Consider the following 19,628-nt stretch of genomic DNA (forward strand, 5'->3'; position numbering starts at 1 on the left):
GTACTTGTGACAACACACATTGCATGCCAATGACTGGTTAACTGCTGGAAAAATTTATTAAGAATCAAACGCCAAAAACGAATATATATTAGAAAATAAAAAACATATTTAAACCTAATTATTTTTACTATTTCATATATATATGTATATATATATATATATAATTTAAAATAAAAAGGAATAAAAGCTATCTTGATAAACAAATATAACTTTACAACTGATTTAGAAGATGCATGCTTTAACTGATTTAGACATTAAAAAACATGAACTTGTGTAGGAGTTTTATAGTGCTCTTGTTCACCAAAGATCGGAGTTGCAAAATAAATACATAGAAGTAAACAAGACGATTGCTTTTAAAATAAGACCATTAAAAGGGTTGCTTTTGGGTTACTAGTGGTAGATAATAATCTTGTCAGAATCACAAAAGTTAACGATGAGGGTAAATGCTAGAATTATAAGAAAAAAATGATAGAAAAATCACTTGATACATGGTTACATACCTAGAGAAACACTAAAAACAAATCTTTGCTTACCAGTCCCCCCAACTAAAGAAAACATACTAATTAAACTACAAAGGCATTTTGCTGGGCATGCCAAGCTACAACATCTTCGTAAGCCAGGTTTCCCCCAAAAATATCCAAGGCACTGCCCATAGTAACATTCACACTCTCCATTCCAGCCGTTCTTATCCTCTCTAGATCAGCCATTTCAGTCACACCACCAGCATAAGTAACAGGAATCTGATAATCAAAATGGCATCAAATAATATGCACACTTCAAATGGTTTCCAGATAGAAGCACAAATGGAAATCTGATGTAAGACATAAGTTTTTAACTGTTGGCATTTCAGAGCCAGTCTTTCAAACAGCGAAAAAATATTTTCTCACATTTACCACTCCTCAACAGAAATGCACATACACATTATTTAAAAAGGTCAACCACCCACAAACAATCATTTACTTATGATATTTGAGCAATTTGAAAATTTTGTTGAAATGGATGGAAATAAAATCAAGGGCTACCAACCGTTGAATATTTGCCAAGCAAAGCCACAAGCTCTTCATCAATTCCCAACCTACAAGGAGATTTCATTTATCATCAGATGTATTTTCAATGCATGCATATGGAGTTGTGATTTTTTTTCAATCTGTGAAACAAATTCTGTTCATCTTGAACACAACCGTAGATCCCTAGTTATATTCTTTAATTAATATTTTGAAATAACTACCAGAAAAGATAATTTAAAACATATTTCACACATCACTTTGATTGTAGTACAACATATAGTTTTTGTTTAATCAACTGTTGATTTAAAAGGACAACAATGATAACGAGCATATACAATACTGTTGGAAATAATAACAGTTAGTGCATTGAGGAAATAGACAAATAGTATATTCATGCATCACAAGATAAAATGCATTTATTGTTCAGGGTATTAGTGCACAAGGAGTTGCACTCAATTAACATTAGCCAAGGAAATAGTCTCCATTAAGTCTATCAAGACACTATGGATGTTATGCTGAACCTATGCACTACATTCCCTTTAATAATAAAGCATTTTCATTCTCTAGGTTCTCTGTCTTTCTAAATTCTCCCCCATATACATCTAACAAATACCAATCCAAAAACATTATACTAACTTGATCTTTTCATATCTAACTTGTAGGTTGTAGTGTACTTTTGATTACGAAACAATCTCTTTAAGCGCAAAACCACAAAGGGAAGAAAGCTTCATCAATCAACAATTAAACTACTTTGATGGCATTCATACAGAATCAAAGTTTGAGCTCAAATATTTCAACAATCCAAAAAATACTATTAAAAAGTAGTACTTGATTAGCCCACTCACTCCAGTGCAGTCTAGGATGTACACAGAGATTGAGACTTATGCAAGAATACAATGTAAAGATTTTTAATGTCTTCTGGTAACAATGACAAAACCAAGAAATAGGTAGAACAAGTTACATACAGAATACTTTTCTACTTCTTCCAGGATACATTACTAACTATTCTAAAAATTATGGATCTCTCACCCTCCTATCTAATTCTACAACTAGAATTTTTGTCTTTATATGCAGTTATCATAGAACATAAAAAAAATTGCTTACTTCTTCCCTTCAACATCAACACCATGAACCAGAAACTCATCAGCAAAGTTGGCAAGAAATTCCATTACATCAGGATCAACAAACACATCACTGAACTTCTGCCATCTATCAGTGACAATTGCATATTTACCATCCTGAGCAATGAAAACCAAGAGTGCTTAATAAATAATCCAACTAATGGATAAAAAGCATAGAAATGTTATGATGTGTAGGTAACATCATGAAATTTTCCTGACCATTGAACATTCACATGTGCATTAAATTATTTCCTCATTACAAACACTTTCCTCAGCTTACATGGAACTGCTCTAGTCTAGAGCATTTAGCAAATTACACACACCTCCCCTCCTTTGTTGTGACACATTGGGTTTTTTAGACCTTTCACTAAAAAAATAACACCGTCAATTAACAGTGAGACTTAGGGGGTGCGAAAGTAATGGATTTTAACGGAGAGGGTGAGAGTGTAATAAGTCCTAAATACAGGGGGGTTAAGTGTAATTTGCTCTAGAGTATTTGAACACTTTTAGCCAATAATTACCAAAATTCCATTTTTCTTGAATAAATTTACCATCAAATATAAAGGTAAGTACCTTTTTTCTGCAACTGAGATCCAACACAAGTCTCTCTTTTCCAACAATTTGAACAAGATCTTTTAGCCTTCCAATATCCATTTGTCCATTATTGAATACATACTGCAAAGACAGAATCAATAAATATAAACGTCTAAAATATTTTTCCATTAACAAAGGTCAAATCATCACATGTTCTTCAATATTGGAGACCCCCATGGAAAATTAACGAGCTTTTTCTTGCCACCGCTGCAGACATATTATAGATCCTTTCTGTGTTTTTATTTTCAAAGTCTAGATATGAATCAAAATGAAAGGGAAACTGCTCTTCATGATTGCAGACCAGGTGCTATATAGAATGCGGATAATCGATAATGAGAGTGCATTTAAGTAAGAAGCCCTATCCATATACATTTTCTCGATGAATATTGGATGAAAGACAATGGAATGAAAACATTGAACAACTCAAAGATATGACTTACAGAAGTGACAATGACATGGCTTGCTCCTTCCTCAATGTAACTCAAACAATTGTCAGAATTTATTCCCCCTCCGACTTGCAGACCGCCTAAATTTTATACGAGTCCTCCAAATTAAGTTGAGCAGGGGAAAAACCTAGAAGTTTTAATGATATCATGAACAATAAAAGACACAGGGAATGCTATATGTATAGGCATAGACATAGATACCGGGATAAGCGTGCAATGCTTGAAGGGCAGCAGCTTTGCTCAAAGGATCCGCACCAAGCATGATGACGTGACCACCAGTGAGTCCATCTTGCTTGTAAAGCGTGGCGTATTCAGCAGCTGACTTATCAGACTCAAAATTGGTGACGGGATCGGAGCCTTTCAAGTCTTGAAGGGTGGACCCTACAATTTGCTTCACTTTCCCTTTGTGGATATCGATGCAGGGGCGGAATTGAACTGCACCGCACTGGATGGAAGGGAGAGATCTTCGAGAGAGTGAGGGGAGAGTGAGAAAAGGAGGCTTATTGGGGCGAAAGATGAAAACCCCCAAGGAATGAGGTGCAGCCAGATTGCGCATTCTCGATGATGATCGGAGACGACTACAACAAAGCACACCACCGCACCGTTTCGTTAACCATTGTCGCCGTCGACTTCGTCCTCCGCCACTCCTCTGCTCCAATTTCGTAGCTGAAGGGGACAAGAAGGCTAAATCTGGAAAGAGTAAAATATATCCAGCCGTTTAATTTAAAAACAAATTTATCTTATCAATGGTTGACAAATCCTTTTTCACTTTGGACCTATTGTGGTCTCTCAGACGCGTCTTTGTTCAAGAAAAAAAATATAGAAATTTAGATGAACTACAAATAAATAAATAAAACTTACAAATACCAAAATTAAAAAACAACAAACTTACTAGCACTAAAACTAAAAAAAAAAACTACAAGATTCAAAATTGAAAAGCTGTGAATTTACGTAAACAAAAAATTAAAGCCTTGTTTTTTCATGTGGAAATTTTTTAAGCCTTATTATTAATTAGCTCTAAAATTGACTTCAAAATGTTATTGCTATTATTACTATTATCTTTAAATTTAAACTAAATTAATTTTCATATTAAAAAATTATATAATAAATCGATTTTGTTTACTTACATTTAACATAATAATCTTTAAAATCAATAATTTATTGAATTGTATGCATTCGTTTGGTAGTTATTATTTTAGGTAAAGTGCTAGGAGAAGTGCTAAAACTTTTTGACACATTTTTATTATTAATTTATTAAAAACTACAAAATTTTGAATCAGACATATTAAATACGAGTGAAACCAATGAAATTTTGTATGTTCGTACAAGCTTTGCATTAAAAAAAAAAAAACTTCACAAAGTAATTGAGAGCATGTTTAAAAATTGTTTTAGAAAATAGTATCCCTTACAAGTAAAAATATAACTACCATTTATTTAAATTAAAATATTTCATGATTTTAACTTTAGATTAACAATAGGCACACTTATTTTTATCCTACCAAAATGAGAGGAGCGCAGCATTTCTCGCAAGCAAAAAATATATCCAACATATAATTTTAGATTAACACATTATAAAAAATTTCTCAATTTCCCATCTGTAAGGTGACGGGATCTGTGAAATCCAAGAGAATGCAAGTAGGAAAGCCAATAGGTTATAGAAATATTACAATCAGCAACATTTATTTGAAGGCGTTAACGAAAAATAAACCCTCATCCACCCTTGCCATGGAACACAACCAACTGAAACAAGGCACAGAAACACCAAGTTGGAAAGAATTCTAATAGGTCATGCACGCATCATGGCTTGACCAGATTTCCTTTATTACGATTCAGCAACACTAAGTATCAAATATATTCAGTGGTGTTAAAATGCTTGGAGAAGCAAGCATAAAGAATCTATTACAAATATGATCTGCGAAATGCATCAGGTGAAGCAATTACTTTGCACCCAGAATCCATAGGAAATTATGGTGTATTATTATTTCATCAATCAACTCAAGACTGAACCCTTTCACTAATCTACTAGCTAGACTTCCAATGAAAGGCACGTTAGAGAAAATTATGCACATACTCAGGATGCCGGAAAATTGTAATGATCAAGTAAGAGATATGTAACATGTTAGCCACATAGTGGCACATATAACTTTTATTCTCCTCCTCTACCATAACTCGGCAATGAAGTTAGTATTGACGGTATATTAGTTGGCTGCATCATCATGTTCAGGAACCTGATCATGAACTGCAGATGTTGATCCTCTACCCACAGGGAGATAGGACCATGCTATTGCTGCAGTACCAACTGCAATGGCAGTAGTAATAGATCCCCAAATCCATCTCTGCCTCCTACTCCTTCTTTGTCTCTCACGCCGTGCCATCTCTAAACAAGACAACAAATAATATAAATGAAACAGAAAACAGATGAAGCAAGCCAAACAAACTAGGGCTTATATTTAGGATGGAAACAAGGTAAAGCATGTCTTTCCCCAGTGCATGTCAATAAGACACTATGATTGTGTACTTGTGCAAGCATTAGATAAAAACTCATTGTATTACATACCCATTAATAAAATTCTACCATCGTGGGAGAATTGACCGCTAAATAAAAAATAGTTTCGAATCATGATCAGTTATAACTTAACATAAGTAGGCATGATTGGTAAAAGCCCAATCTAACAAGTAAATAACGTTCACTCCTAGATATGTGTAAGTTTATGAATCTAACAAGTAAATAACGTTCACTCCTAGATATGCGTAAGTTTATGCACCTAATATCGCAAATGGTATAGAAATACGGAAACAAAATGCTTAGGAAAAAAAAAACAGAAATCAAGGCTTAAAAGAAAATTTAGAAGTATAAAGCACTTATATGAAGAATCCAAGCACAATATTTTTTTAGTGCATACCTAATACATGCCATAAATCATTTGTAGCATTAGGGCAGGTTTGGTAAAATAAAATCCTACAAGGTTTATTTGAGCTTATGAAACTGGCTCATAACCTTCCTATAAGTTCTTTTTAATTTCTTTCAACAAGCTATAAATCAGAAGCTTATCAAAACATGTTCTTATTAACTTATTTTAGTTGCTTCACAGTAAAGCTTACAAGTAACCCTCATGTGATAACCACTTAAGTGCATAATTATGTTGTTTACCCAAATGCACTCCAAGTAGAAATCCTTAAAGATATACAGCTGTCATTTTACCTATTATTGCAATGACACTGCATACAAGCATAAGATATGAGCTCATACTATGTCATCATAACTATTTAATTGATCTTCACTTCACAATAATAATAAATGGTTTTTACATTCTTTCCTTTTCTTCCAGTAATTCTCTCTTTTTGGAGGTTTTGTGTGTACATAGCCCATAATAGACATTATTAAGCCACCAAACAGCCTAGTATTGTACTTCTTATTTACATTATCAAACATACGGCTTACTCCATCAATAAAACTGCAGTAGCATATTCACAGTCAATGACCATAAAGCAGATACTGTGCCAATACAGTGTTTATTCAACTATCTCTTAACAAATATTCTTTAGTCATTTTAAATGGCAAGTGGTAGATGTGTTTTTGAGGTAAAATAAAATGACAAATCAAAACAATTCTAACTCATAGCAAACAGTACATTTATCAAACATTAAAGCCAAAATAGATATATTCAGTTAAAGGTAGAAGAAGGATAAATGTGATATCAATACAATTGCAGACAAAAATACGACATAAATCTTACCTACAGCTTCCTGGTTCCTCTGAGACATCTCCCTATTCATGGTCTCATAACAGTGAAGACGTTCTAATAGTCGAGCAATCTCAAAGTTCTTTGACTCTAATTGAGCTTCCATCTCAATCTCCGCTTCTGCCCTGGCAATTCCTCTCCCAATAGTGTTTGATATGAACCTAGCAATGTAAAGTTGCTGACATACATCTTCCATAGGATCAGAACTCAGCTGCCCACCCTCAGCAGTAAGATCTGAAGGCAAAGCAATTCCTATAAGAGATAACCGTTGCCTAAGTCTCTCCCACTGGCTTTGCATGCTGTTAAGGGATTCTTCAACTTGCTTCCGCTTCTCTATCTCCATCAATAAACTCAACCTTATTTCACGCAACTCAGCTTCAATATCACGATGTGAATTTTGAGTCCCACCATCAGAAGAGAGCTCTACAGGAAAAAAAAGAGCCAAGATAATCTTATATCATGAAATATTTCCAAGACATCTACTGTTCCTCTCCTCCTCACATCTGATCAGTATCCAAATAAGCACTAAAACTGATAAACCAATTGACAAAGCAGGATATCCCTTTTATCACTGCGGCAACGCCCACACACAATGACATGAAGAAAAGGCAGAGAAAAATGGAAATCAAAATTTAAAATAAAAAAGGAAAAGAAAAATGATCCTACACATTACACCCAATTTCAAACTCTATTGAAGAGCACATCCCTAGGGTTGTATTTGTCTACATGCATACACTCAACTTCAAAGAAATAATTGGCACTTAAACTAGCTCAATTTACCTTCCCAGGCATCAAAAAATTCCCCACCAGCAGCGCTGAATTTCCCTGCTTGATCTGCACCAGTATTATCCTCAGCATCCGTGCAACTTTTTAAACTCATTGAATCATGGGGATCAAAAAAGTCTTCACTCTCACCCTCTCTTTCCAAATTGAATGCCACTACTTTATCCAAGTGTGATGATCCATTAAGAATGCCACTACTTTCACTTTCCCTATGTCCCTCCCCAAGGTCACCACCATTGTTGCCACTGCTACTAAGGTTGGTATCATGTATGCCATTCACCTGCTCCTCCTTAACAGGTTCAGTGTTCGTGGAATTCACTTGAAGATCACCATCTGAACTGGCAGCCACAGCATCATTGCTCATACCATTAGGAATTTCATTGTCAAGATTCTCCTGCTTGGACTGCACATTGGCCTCAGAAAAACTCTTCAGCAGGCGTGGGCCACGCCGTTTGTGATTGATGATGTACGGAGAGGGAGGGAAAGAAGAGGGCGCATCCAGAAGCGGCGTCACCTCAGGAGTGGCATAGAGTGCTGGCTTTAATTGAGGACGAGGGGGGGGCTTCTTTCTTACAGTCTTCGGTTCACTACTTCGCCTCTCGAGCTTCTTTGGGACAGGCATTGGCACCGGAGCAGATTTATAGGCAGGTTTCGAAGCTCCAGGCTCTATCAATCTATCAAATGCTATTGCAGTAAAGGTCGGCATAGCTGTATAAATTCATATCAAAATCATACATACGTTAAAATTTGAATAACTAACCAATCATGTATTAAGACCGTTCCTAGGCTAATTGAACGCAAATGTCAATTATGCTGCATATAATCTAATCGATAGAAATTAAAAATCGGTAGAACCATGTACATAGAAAAGCAAAATCAGGTAACATAGAAGATCAAACAAACGCAAAATCCCTAACCTTATATAATGACCTATTCTCTCCTCCTTTGAATACATCGAAAACAGAAGAATCTTTGCACAATTCTAACCTAACACCAAATCATAATCTTCTGTTTCATTGCAGAAGAAAAGAAGAAATGAAACGAAACCAAAAATTCTTAGCATCATAATAATTATACAGAAAAAAAAAAAGCTCAAAAGGAATCCATGAATCCGAAATATAGCCGAAACCTAAAACGGAATTCAATTCCAAACCCAAATCGCTATTTTAGCCGAACTCTCTAAGAAAGCAAAATCGAAATTGGCATGAGATTTTATTTTTCCACGAAATCAGCAATCAGAAATGAAAAATTGCGATAAAAATCAGAAAAAGGTTAAAATAATAAGAAGAAACAAACCTTGCGCAGGGAAGAAGAAGAAGAAAGAGGAGGAAGTGAAAATGACTCTAAGTTGTGAGAAAGAAAAAGGAGAAGGAGGCCGCGTCAGGGTGAAATGGGAGGCGTGCGAAGAAGCTGCATAATTTTTTTATGTATTTTTTTTTTTTTTTTATAATTTTGTCTCTTTGCGCACTCTTCCCACACATGTGGAATCAATTTCCACCTTCAACACGCCCCACAACTTTCCATACCTTGCCCTAACTAACCCCTTTTTCACTCTTTCATTTTTTTTTATACTTTTGTTTCATAGATAGATTTTTTAGTCTCGTGCAAAACAATAAAAGATATTTATTTTCATGAGAAAAAAATCTTTTTGAGTAAAAATATATATTTATTCTTTTTTATTCACTATTACACCCTCTCTTTAACTATCCTTTTATTTGTGTTCTTTACTTTATCATTTTTTAAATTATCATTAACGTATCAATTTTTATTTACCTTTAATCTCATTAGATATATTTATATTTTGAGTCATAATCTAATAAATAAAGGAGTAATGAGAAGAATTTTGTGATGACACGTCATATATATATATATATATATATATATAAAATATTTTGAGTATAATTTATTTATTATTTATTGGTATTACAATAAATTTGTTTGTATTATATAACGTAATAAGAAAATTTTAATAATTATAATATATATTTTAAGAAAAAAATAGTTTAACTAAACATATGTCGCATTTATTCTTGAAAATATAAAAAATATTTTCATTTAATTTTGTTGATAACCTAATACATTTTTATTAAATACTCAAAAATAACACTCTCATATACTTTATTTTCCAAACTAAACAAATTATTTATGAAACAAACTTCCTCTTATAATTTTTTTTAGGGAATTTTTTGTGGCAACCTCCTCGGAGATCTATTTCTATTATTGGTTATGTTTATTCATTTATTTCTTTTAAAAAATATATTTATTTATGACTAGGTATGCAATCATTCCATAAAAAAAGGTATCCATTCATTATTTTAAGATAATTATCTACATAAAAAGAATAGTTTAATGGGTTCATGACTTTAATAGCTATGTGTTAATATTTTTTAAATAAATACTCCCTTCTCCAGTTCTCAATATAAGCAAAAAAAAAAATTATCTTGACTCTTACTCCTTATTTTAAATTTCAATAACTCATTCGTGGTATCAAATTTGAACGAAGAGTAATTTAAGACAATGACTTACTTTTAAATTTTCTTAAAAATACTTTTAAATTAAGATTAATGTAATTAAATGTTGTTAATCAACTTTTTTTAATTTGAGTAGATTATTTTTTTTTCTTATATTTAACTCTGGAGGGAGTATGCATTAATGTTTTTTTAAAGATAACATTTTTATTGTGTATTTAATTAGTTGCACGTTGGATGATGATGAAAAATAATTTTAATATAACTTTTGAAAAAAAATTATGAATATGTTTTTAAGGTAGTTATGTATTCAGCAAAAAAAAAGAAAGATAGTTATGTAAAAAAATAACATACTTATCATATGATAATTTATAATTAGATGAAAATATAAAAGTGTTTTTCTTTTTCTTAAGTAAAAATGTAAAAAATGTTTACATAAGATATTATTATTTTGTTACAGCATGTATGCATACATCATATATTTATTTTGAGGAGATTCTTCTTTTTCTTTTTCTGTGGTGGCAGTGGTGGTGCCACGAGCACGCATCTCTCGTGATGGGCCCGGCCCATTCTCATTGCGTGCGTCAGGTGGAAATAATGTAATATTTTTGGCAAATTTTGGAGAAGCATATTATTGAGTTTTAATAATGAGTATGAATATCTGGTGGTAGCTACTTGCGTTTGAATGGTTGTTTGGCTCTTTGAGAAGGCGAAATAAAACTATTTTGAGTTAAAATTAAGGTGCCTTCTAAAAGAGAGAACAATGATAAAGAAGAGTCGTGAGAAGGTGGCACAGTGTCACACTGTTACTGGCTCTTCTTCTTTCTTTAAGACAAGTCTTCCTTATTCAATTGCACCACCAACCAGTCAACAACACGTTGCAATCACATGTCCTCAATTGCAAATTGAATATCATTGTTAATAAGGTCAATAAAGCACAATTTGAACATTAGCCGTGCAAAATTTGGTCATTCACAAAGTTGACTTTTCCTTTTCAAATTCTTTTCCTTATTTAATAATGTTTATTATGTAGTTCCTTAAAAAAATGTTTATTATGTAGTAACGTTATATATTCAACTACCACTAACTAACGGTTTAATGACATGAGTTCATGAATTAGGTACCCACTTGATTAAGGATGCTTTTGGTGTGAGGGAATGAAATATACCTTTCCCTACTTATATAATATTGGAATTACCTTATGTTTGAACTCAACACACAACACCACTTAAACACCACCTAATGTTGATCACAAATTCGACGAGCTCATAGACACATATTGCGTGTTGTTTTGTGTTGGATTCACGATTCTTTTTTTTTTTTTTTGCAAAAACTTGTAAATGTTAAGACAAATAGTAAATTTACCTTATGTTCTCTAATTTTACTGATAAAAAATTATATGATTAATTATCTTTGGTTTACCAAGTATTCAATTTCTCCAAACAAAAAAAAACAAAATGCATTGCAATTACATAATTAATCAATTAATTATTAGAGTTCTTTTGGGTGAAAAATATTATTCACTTTTTTTTTACAGCTTACATTTCAGATTTTAATTACTTACTTATGTATCAAGAATAAAATGAACAATTGCTCGCTCGATTTTCTTTCTTAGCTTTGAGATCTATGCTATCAATTATATTCATTATATTAATAAAGTTTATATCTTAATTTTAATTTATCAGTGAAACTTTTTTGTCTTTGTCATGAATAAAAAAAGTAGTATTTTAACCGTAAAAATATCATTCGTACACAAATCATGTCATTATTATAAAATAAATAAATTTATTATATATGATAAATTATTATTATCCGATAATAATATAAAGTATATTTTATACACAAAAGTACTATAAAAACAACTTATGCATTATATAAATTTGTTATACATAATATTACAAGATATAATGAAACTCAGGTTATACACACATGTAATAAAATACATAACATTAAAGTAATATAAGTATTACGGTTGATTCGGTTAGACCAATTTTAAAAACATAAACCGCAAATTAAATCGAATCAGTTGTTTTTGAACAAAAATCATTCAATTAAATCCAAAAAATTTGGTTTGATTTAATTTTTGGTTTTTTAGGAAAAAAAGCATAATTTTTAATTTTATGTTTGGAAGTAACAAAAAAAAAAACAACAACCAATAATAGTTAAAATGGCTTATAGTAGTATGTGGTATAAATATCCTATTTTAAAAAGATTAAAATAGTTATTTATTCAACTCCAATATTTCTTTTGATCTCCCAATTAACTTTAATTCAAAAAAATTTATTCTATTTTCATTTATTTTTTTCCAACCAAATCACTTATATTTCACTCCTATTTTTTATTTATTTATTTTTTCTATTATCTTCTTTTTCTCCTTTTCCCTCCTCTCAACCAAACAATCTCTTACATATTACGGTAAAATAATGTTTATCATGAACCTTTCTCTTCTACTTCGTTCCTCTTACCAGTTACCTCATTAATGTCCTCCCCCTTCGTTATTTTGTTCTTCATCCACGTTACTAGATTCAATATCCATGACCTCTCTTTTCAAATAGAAACTACTGTTGAATCATGAAACAAATGGAAAACAACACAAGTCCCACAACAACTAGTGTGATACATGAATACAAAACTTGAGGGACCAATTCTACTAGACAATACGCATTCATCATTTGTGTATGACTGGTAAATTAATAATAAATGATGTTTATATTTTTTAGATAAGCAATTGTAAGAGCCCATAGCCATGCATCTTGAGTTTAAGAAATTAAACTCATTCGGCCCATCAGGTAGTAGTAGTTGTTGTTATTTATCATTATTAGGATCTTTAATCTCATTTTATATTGGAGTTGCAGTTCTAGGTGGATCAAATTCCAGACTCAAGTGGCCAAAAACAAGATAATGGTGCAGAATCATAAAAATTAGAGAAACTTTCATGTCCAGTTTGATCAACCGAGTAGCATCATAAAAGCAATTTACATACAATAAAAAATAATCAAACATCCACATATATAATAGTAACATTTAAAAAACAATTTTTTTCAGTGTATGCCAAAATATTATCACTTGCTCCTTACCACATCAGCTATGAGCTATTTTATAATTTATCCAAAATAGAATAAAAAGAAACCGTTATTAAAAACAAAATCATTATCAACTACAACTCAGTACAAAAAAAAATTGTCCGATTAACATCTCCAATCCACCATTGAGAACAGAACGTCTTTATATCACAATAACCTAGCTAGTGAAAACAGGTTGATGAACTTTTGATCGATGTTTTATTGTTTGCAATTAATATTCAAATGAATGATTAATACCAAAAGTAACCGTATACTCTACATCTTCTCAGAGTAATTTGACATGAGAATATTCAAATATTATATAAATTCTTACACGAAATCCTAACATATTCTGCATTCAAAATAGCAAGCTAGGTATCATTCGTAATACATGACGGGTTTATTGGAATTAAAATCCCACATGCCTCCTTCCTTGAGATACTCAAGATACCTTGCAAATTCAGGCCTAGCTGTTGTTTTCTTTTTCCTACGAAGAGCCAAAAAGCTTAGAAGTGGGTGACTCTTCTTGTCACTATTATTATTACCCTTCTTTGTGGGGTTTCTCTTTAGATTGATCTCCCCATAGGTGGAACCAAGAGCCATTTTTCTTGAAGAATTGGATCCCCAAGAAGGCAAACTTGTGCTCCTCTTGAACCCCTCATGCAAAAGTGCAGTGGTGGCAGATTCTTTACCTAATCTTTCATACCCTCTCCGAGTAGTCATGGATCTAAACATAGTTGAACTTGAATCTTGTTGTGAAAGACAAGATTTTGATTGATGTACTCAGTACAGTGTAAGTAAAGAAGTGAGAGCAAAGGGGTTGGTGGGGATTGTAGATGAGAGCTAACTTGGAGTAGCACGCATGGTGGAGAGCTTTATATATGCATCTTTGTTTAGGTCAAGTTTGGTTAGCTAGTAGTTTGGTCCTTCATGCTTTTTTATTCAATAATATACTATCATGTTTTGAATGGTTACTATATAGACGTGTGATTTGAAAACATCAGTTTTGCAACTTATGTTGACTATTTCTTTGGTCCCCACAATTATAAGATTTTATATCCAATTATCAATTGTTGTGAAGTATATATCCACTTCCACGAAAGTACATGAAAATTATAAATCTACTCATCAACTTATATGCAGGATATTTACTCCTCGAGGCTCGAGCATTGCACGCGAATTAGACATGTGCCTAAAGTTGAGGACTTGTGATCACAAGTTTCTTCACTACCACAATCACATTTTACAATGTCACAAGAGGAGTGTGAGGGGTTGATCCAACAAAATGCTTGGGTGGCTACATTGATTGGTTCCACCAAGAATCCCAATTTAGCTCCCTTCTCGTCAAAAGCAGAGTATAGTTCGGGTGACTTTTCATGCTTGTCAAATGTATTTTTCTAATTATGTATTTAATGATAATCGCATTTGCAAGTCCTTAATTATGTCAAATTCCTTTTGTAGGAATGGTTTGAGAAGATTTTCGAGGCTTGATCTAAGGATTAATTGCAAACACTATGTCAAACACTAAGTCCTTAATTATGTCAAATTCCATTTGCAAGTGGATTGGAGCTTGAAACACTATGTCAGACACATTTGACATCTAGTAGACTGACATTGAGGCGAGTTTCACATATAACCATTTTTAATTTCCATTAATATTTGAATTATTTGTATTTGACTTATATATTATATTACTATGTCACTCTTATTTTTATTTGACTAATTAATTTTCTGAGTCTCTTATTTTATTTATCAAGTTATTTAACAAAAAAATTAATTGTATAACATTTAAATTAACTATACAAACTAACTTAATTGCATATAATTAGTTTTTGGAACTATTTATCCCATTCTGAAAACTAATTTTTGAAATTTACTTAAATGTTAATTGTTCACCATTAGAAATTCACATTTGGTCTAAGTCATCTGAACTCACTCATGACTTTAGTTCGGTTCTCAATTCATCCTATTGAAAAGTGATATATATATTCCTCTATAAATTCTCGTTGAGATTGATGGTCTTTCATGACCTTGAAAGGGGGACAAACATTCCCCTCCTATAAACTTTTTTACACACAAAAAAAATGGTATTTGTTTCAAAACCTAAATTTGGAAATGTAATTAATCTTATAACATCCAAAAATATTAAAATATTATAAAACTAAATTGTGAAAATTAATGACTCATTTTGAGTGATTGTGAGTTTTGACCTTTTTATTTCAAATGCAATTTTCTAAACAAAGCATGTTTAGTTAAAATAATTTTTAACTCAATTTTAAAATAATTTTAATTTCATTTTTAAAACTAAGAAAAAAGTATTTGTGAATTAGGATTTTAGTTTAAAAAAAATACTTACTACATTTGATAATGATGCTTCCCAATATCATCGTCACCATGTGATAATATATGCATCTTTGTTTAGGTCAAGTTTGGATAGCTAGTAGTTTGGTCCTTCTTGTTTTTTTATTCAATAATATAATATACTATCATGTTTTGAATGGTTACTATATACACGTGTGATTTGAAATTAAAGCTTCAATTGTGCAACTTATGTTGACTATTTATGTCGTCCCCACAATTAGAAAATTTATATTCAATTATCAAGTTGTGAAGTATGTATCCACTACTGCCTATTACCACGAAAAGACATATAGATTAATTTAACTCCATTCATGAAATTATTGTGATGGTATACATCTTATAAAGTACTTCAGAGGATATAATTGGTTCTTCATTTTTATTTGTTTTTTTTTAACAAGTATGGCTAAAGCACAAATATTTGGTTCTTCGACATGTACTGAAGTTTGTATTATATTTTTTTCAGTTTGTATTCTGTGTCGAGCAGGATTTAATGTTGATTATAATATTTATTTCATGTTAATTTAATTGATAATGTATACATGATCTAATATATTATACATTATCTTCTGATATTTAAGTTATATTGGTGTGAAACAAGATTGTCTTTAATAAAACATTTTTATGGTATCTTTCATAAAAATATAAAATTGATTTAATTCATGATATTATTAAGTAACTAATTTAAAATTATATTATAATAAATATATTTCATAAAATACTTTTAATATGTTTAAATTTATTATATATTGTAGTAAAAATAATTTAACAGTAAATAGTGATAAAAAATTTCTTATATGCAGTTATTAAAAAGAGTAAAAATATTTTTTTAATAAAGTATTAACTAATTAAATTTAAATAAATTTTTAGCATAGAAAACTCAACCTCATAATATGAATATTATTCAAAAAGATATTTATTTATGAAATTATTTTATAAAATTTATAATTACAATTAATTTTATAGGATTTCAAATTAAAAATAAAAATTGTTGAGTTTTTTTATATGAAACCGCATTAAATATTTGCAAAAAGAGTTTTCTCGCTCATAAAAGTATCAAGTAAAATTGTCTCTCATGAATAATACTTATAATCTTTACTCTCTGTTATAAAAAAATAATTTAATTTATGACATTGTTGAGTAATTAATTTGTAATAAGAATATATTTAATATATTAAAATTATTATATAAATAATAATTAGTAAAATTTTTGTATATGAAATTATTAAACATAAAGTTAATTGTTTTCTAATGAATATATAACTAATTAGATTTAAATTATTTTTTATTATTAAAATTTTAACCTCATAATAAGAATATTATTCAACAAAATATTTATTTGAGAATTATTTAAAATTATTTTATACAATTTATATGTAAAAAATGATTTTTTATAAGATTTCAAAGTAATAATTAAAATATTATTGAATTTTTAGAATGCAATGGTTTTAAATAATCAAAGAAAGAATTTTTTCGTCTATAATCTTTAACAAGATTGTTTCCCATAGATGATACTTGTAATAAAAGATAAAAATTTCTCATTTTTAATGATGTTAAGCATGATTGGCTATTTTCCAGCAAAAAAAGAAAGCATGATTGTCTATTGTGAATAATATTTATAGTCTCTACATAAAAATAGAACCAATTTAATTTATGATAGTATTGATAAAGAATTTAAAATTATTTATAATAAATATTAATCAACACAATATTTATTTATGAAATAATTTAAATTTATTTTAATAATCTTTACGCAAAAATGTTTTTATGATTATATATACTAATATAAAATATAGAATATAATTTTTTATAATTAAAATAGATAAAACAGTAATAAAACTTAAATAAAATAATATTTATTATAAAAAAACTATTTGTAGGTAAAAAAAAAATAAAAAGAAAAAAAGTGAGAAAGAAAAGAGAAAAGGAGTTCGACAAGAGTTGTGTTTTTTCAGAAAATAGAAGACATAAAAATCCAAAAAAAGAAAAATAATTAATGTGAGATCTCCAAAACTTATAATAATTATATATATTTTTTCTTTTTTTTTATCTCTTTCTTATTTGGTGTCAATGGGTATATTGGGTTTCCATGTATATATTATTATTATTTTATAAGTTTGCGCGTCATCAAATTCCTTCAAATTTAAAAATAAATTTGCCTCTAAACAATTGATCCAACTAAAATAGGATCTAATGAAGCAGACAAGCATAACATAATTGAATCCATCAATTGCAAAATATCCTTTATTCCTCAAAATAGTTAAACACGCACATTTCAAATACATGGATTATTTTAGTGTATGCCAATATAATCACTAGTTATAATCAGTTGTACCTTACGACATCAGCTATGTGTTGTAATTTGTCCAAAATATTTATGAATTTTGATTTATCCAAAATAGAATAAAAAGAAGCTGTTATTAAAAACAAAATCATAATGAACTACCAATTCAGTGGGGAAAAAAAGTCTGTTTATTAACTTCTTTAATTATATTACTAAAACCTATCGAAAAAGGGCAGATGAACTTTTGATGTTTGCAAATTATTCAAATGAATGATTAATTAATAGCAAAAGTAACCATACTCTACATCTTGTCAAAGTAATTGGACATAATTAAGAATCAAATAGTAGTAGTACTATATAAACTCTTAACGTATTAATATGCCAACAAATTAATTTTGCATTCAAACCCGAAGCAAACTTGCTATGATCATTTGTAATACATCACAGGTTTATTGGAATTCAAATCCCACATGCCTCCTTCCTTGAGGTACTCAAGATACCTTGCAAATTCAGGCCTTGCTGTTGTTTTCTTTTTCCTACGAAGAGCCAAGAAGCTGAGAAGTGGGTGACTCTTCTTGTCACTATTATTACCCTTCTTTGTGGGGTTTCTCTTTAGATTGATTTCTCCATAGGTGGAACCAAGAGCCATTTTTCTTGAAGAATTGGATCCCCAAGAAGGCAAACTTGTGCTCCTCTTGAACCCCTCATGCAAAAGTGCAGTGGTGGCAGATTCTTTGCCTAATCTTTCATACCCTCTCCGAGTAGTCATGGATCTAAACATGCTTGGATCTTGTTGTGTGAAGGAAAAGATTTTGATTGATGTATGATTCAGTGTGATTAAAGAGGTGAGAGCAAAAGGGTTGTGGAGATCGTAGATGAGATAACTTGGAGTATAGCACAACATAGTGTGGAGGGCTTTATATACATGCATCTACGGGGTCAAGTTTGGTTGGCAAGTATAGTTTAGTCCTTCATGTGTTTTTTTAATTATTTAATAATGTATCATGTTTTGAATGGCTACTTCACCCGTGTGATTTGGAACCATTCAGTTTTTGCAAATTTTGTTGACTATTTCTGTTCTGCCGTCCCCACAATTATAAAATTTATATCCAATTATCAATCAAGTTGTGAAGTACTATATTTCCACTTCCACGAAGGTGCATAAAAAGTTCTCTCTCTTTCCGCTAATATTTGAAAAAGACATTTTTTTTGTATGCCAATCTTGATTTTCTTGGTCAAATTGTCCCTCGGCCATCACACCTAATAGTATATCCACCTTTTAAATTTGTAATGCCTGCAAAAAAAATTATGCCTTTAAACAATTTAATAATTCATGAGTAGACAATGTAATTAGTTTGAATGAGGCAAATAGTACTATAAAAATGTTAAATGAATTGGTCTTACTTTCTAACCGCCACTTTGTGTAAATTAATCTAAACAACTAATACTTGTTAATGTAGATTGTATGATTTCGTAATTGTTTTTTATTTTTGCCTATAAAATATTTATGATGAACGTTTCAAGATCGAATCAGTCAAAAATAAATTTATCCTTGTTATGAGATTACGGAAACGGTGGTCTCATTTGAGGAGGCAAAGTGGCACAACTGCTCAACGAACAAGCAATGCATTTAACAAAATTGAACCTTTTACAACTCCAGCTGCTGTTATACGTCCTGTGTCCAAAGCAGACTTTGTTTTGAACGATGTTAAAAGCCTTTTTTAATTGATGTTAAAGGTCTTTTTAATAGTAGTGGAGCTTG

The 19,628-nt window shown here is 30.6% G+C and overlaps 4 protein-coding genes across 5 annotated transcripts; all 4 read right to left on the reverse strand.

Annotated features, from left to right (window-relative positions):
- Positions 1-335: 335 nt before the first annotated feature.
- Positions 336-3,891, reverse strand: LOC114382097 (1-(5-phosphoribosyl)-5-[(5-phosphoribosylamino)methylideneamino] imidazole-4-carboxamide isomerase, chloroplastic-like). The gene is made up of 6 exons (XM_028341337.1): positions 3,370-3,891; positions 3,163-3,248; positions 2,702-2,803; positions 2,112-2,245; positions 1,027-1,075; positions 336-740 (listed from the first exon to the last, which is right to left on the reverse strand). Exons 1-6 carry the CDS (start codon positions 3,722-3,724, stop codon positions 564-566), a joined length of 903 nt encoding a protein of 300 aa, XP_028197138.1. The 5' UTR covers positions 3,725-3,891; the 3' UTR covers positions 336-563.
- Positions 3,892-4,934: 1,043 nt separating this feature from the next.
- LOC114382107 lies at positions 4,935-9,122 on the reverse strand. 2 transcript variants are annotated; one of them, XM_028341348.1, is made up of 4 exons: positions 8,991-9,122; positions 7,692-8,402; positions 6,906-7,334; positions 4,935-5,545 (listed from the first exon to the last, which is right to left on the reverse strand). In XM_028341348.1, the coding sequence occupies exons 2-4, from the start codon at positions 8,398-8,400 to the stop codon at positions 5,367-5,369; spliced, it is 1,317 nt and encodes a 438-aa protein (XP_028197149.1). In that variant the 5' UTR covers positions 8,401-8,402; positions 8,991-9,122; the 3' UTR covers positions 4,935-5,366. The 2 variants fall into 2 exon arrangements, with proteins under 2 accessions (XP_028197149.1, XP_028197155.1); XM_028341354.1 differs by lacking the exon at positions 8,991-9,122 and adding an exon at positions 8,612-8,708.
- A 4,208-nt stretch (positions 9,123-13,330) lies between these two features.
- Positions 13,331-14,101, reverse strand: LOC114382122. Its single transcript, XM_028341362.1, has one exon. The coding sequence runs from the start codon at positions 13,957-13,959 to the stop codon at positions 13,603-13,605; it is 357 nt and encodes a 118-aa protein (XP_028197163.1). The 5' UTR covers positions 13,960-14,101; the 3' UTR covers positions 13,331-13,602.
- Positions 14,102-18,124: 4,023 nt separating this feature from the next.
- On the reverse strand, positions 18,125-18,772 carry LOC114382132. Its single transcript, XM_028341372.1, has one exon. The coding sequence runs from the start codon at positions 18,768-18,770 to the stop codon at positions 18,294-18,296; it is 477 nt and encodes a 158-aa protein (XP_028197173.1). The 5' UTR covers positions 18,771-18,772; the 3' UTR covers positions 18,125-18,293.
- Between the last annotated feature and the right edge of the window lie 856 nt (positions 18,773-19,628).

This window comes from Glycine soja, chromosome 2, assembly GCF_004193775.1.
Source record: "Glycine soja cultivar W05 chromosome 2, ASM419377v2, whole genome shotgun sequence".
NCBI classification, from domain to species: Eukaryota; Viridiplantae; Streptophyta; class Magnoliopsida; order Fabales; family Fabaceae; genus Glycine; species Glycine soja.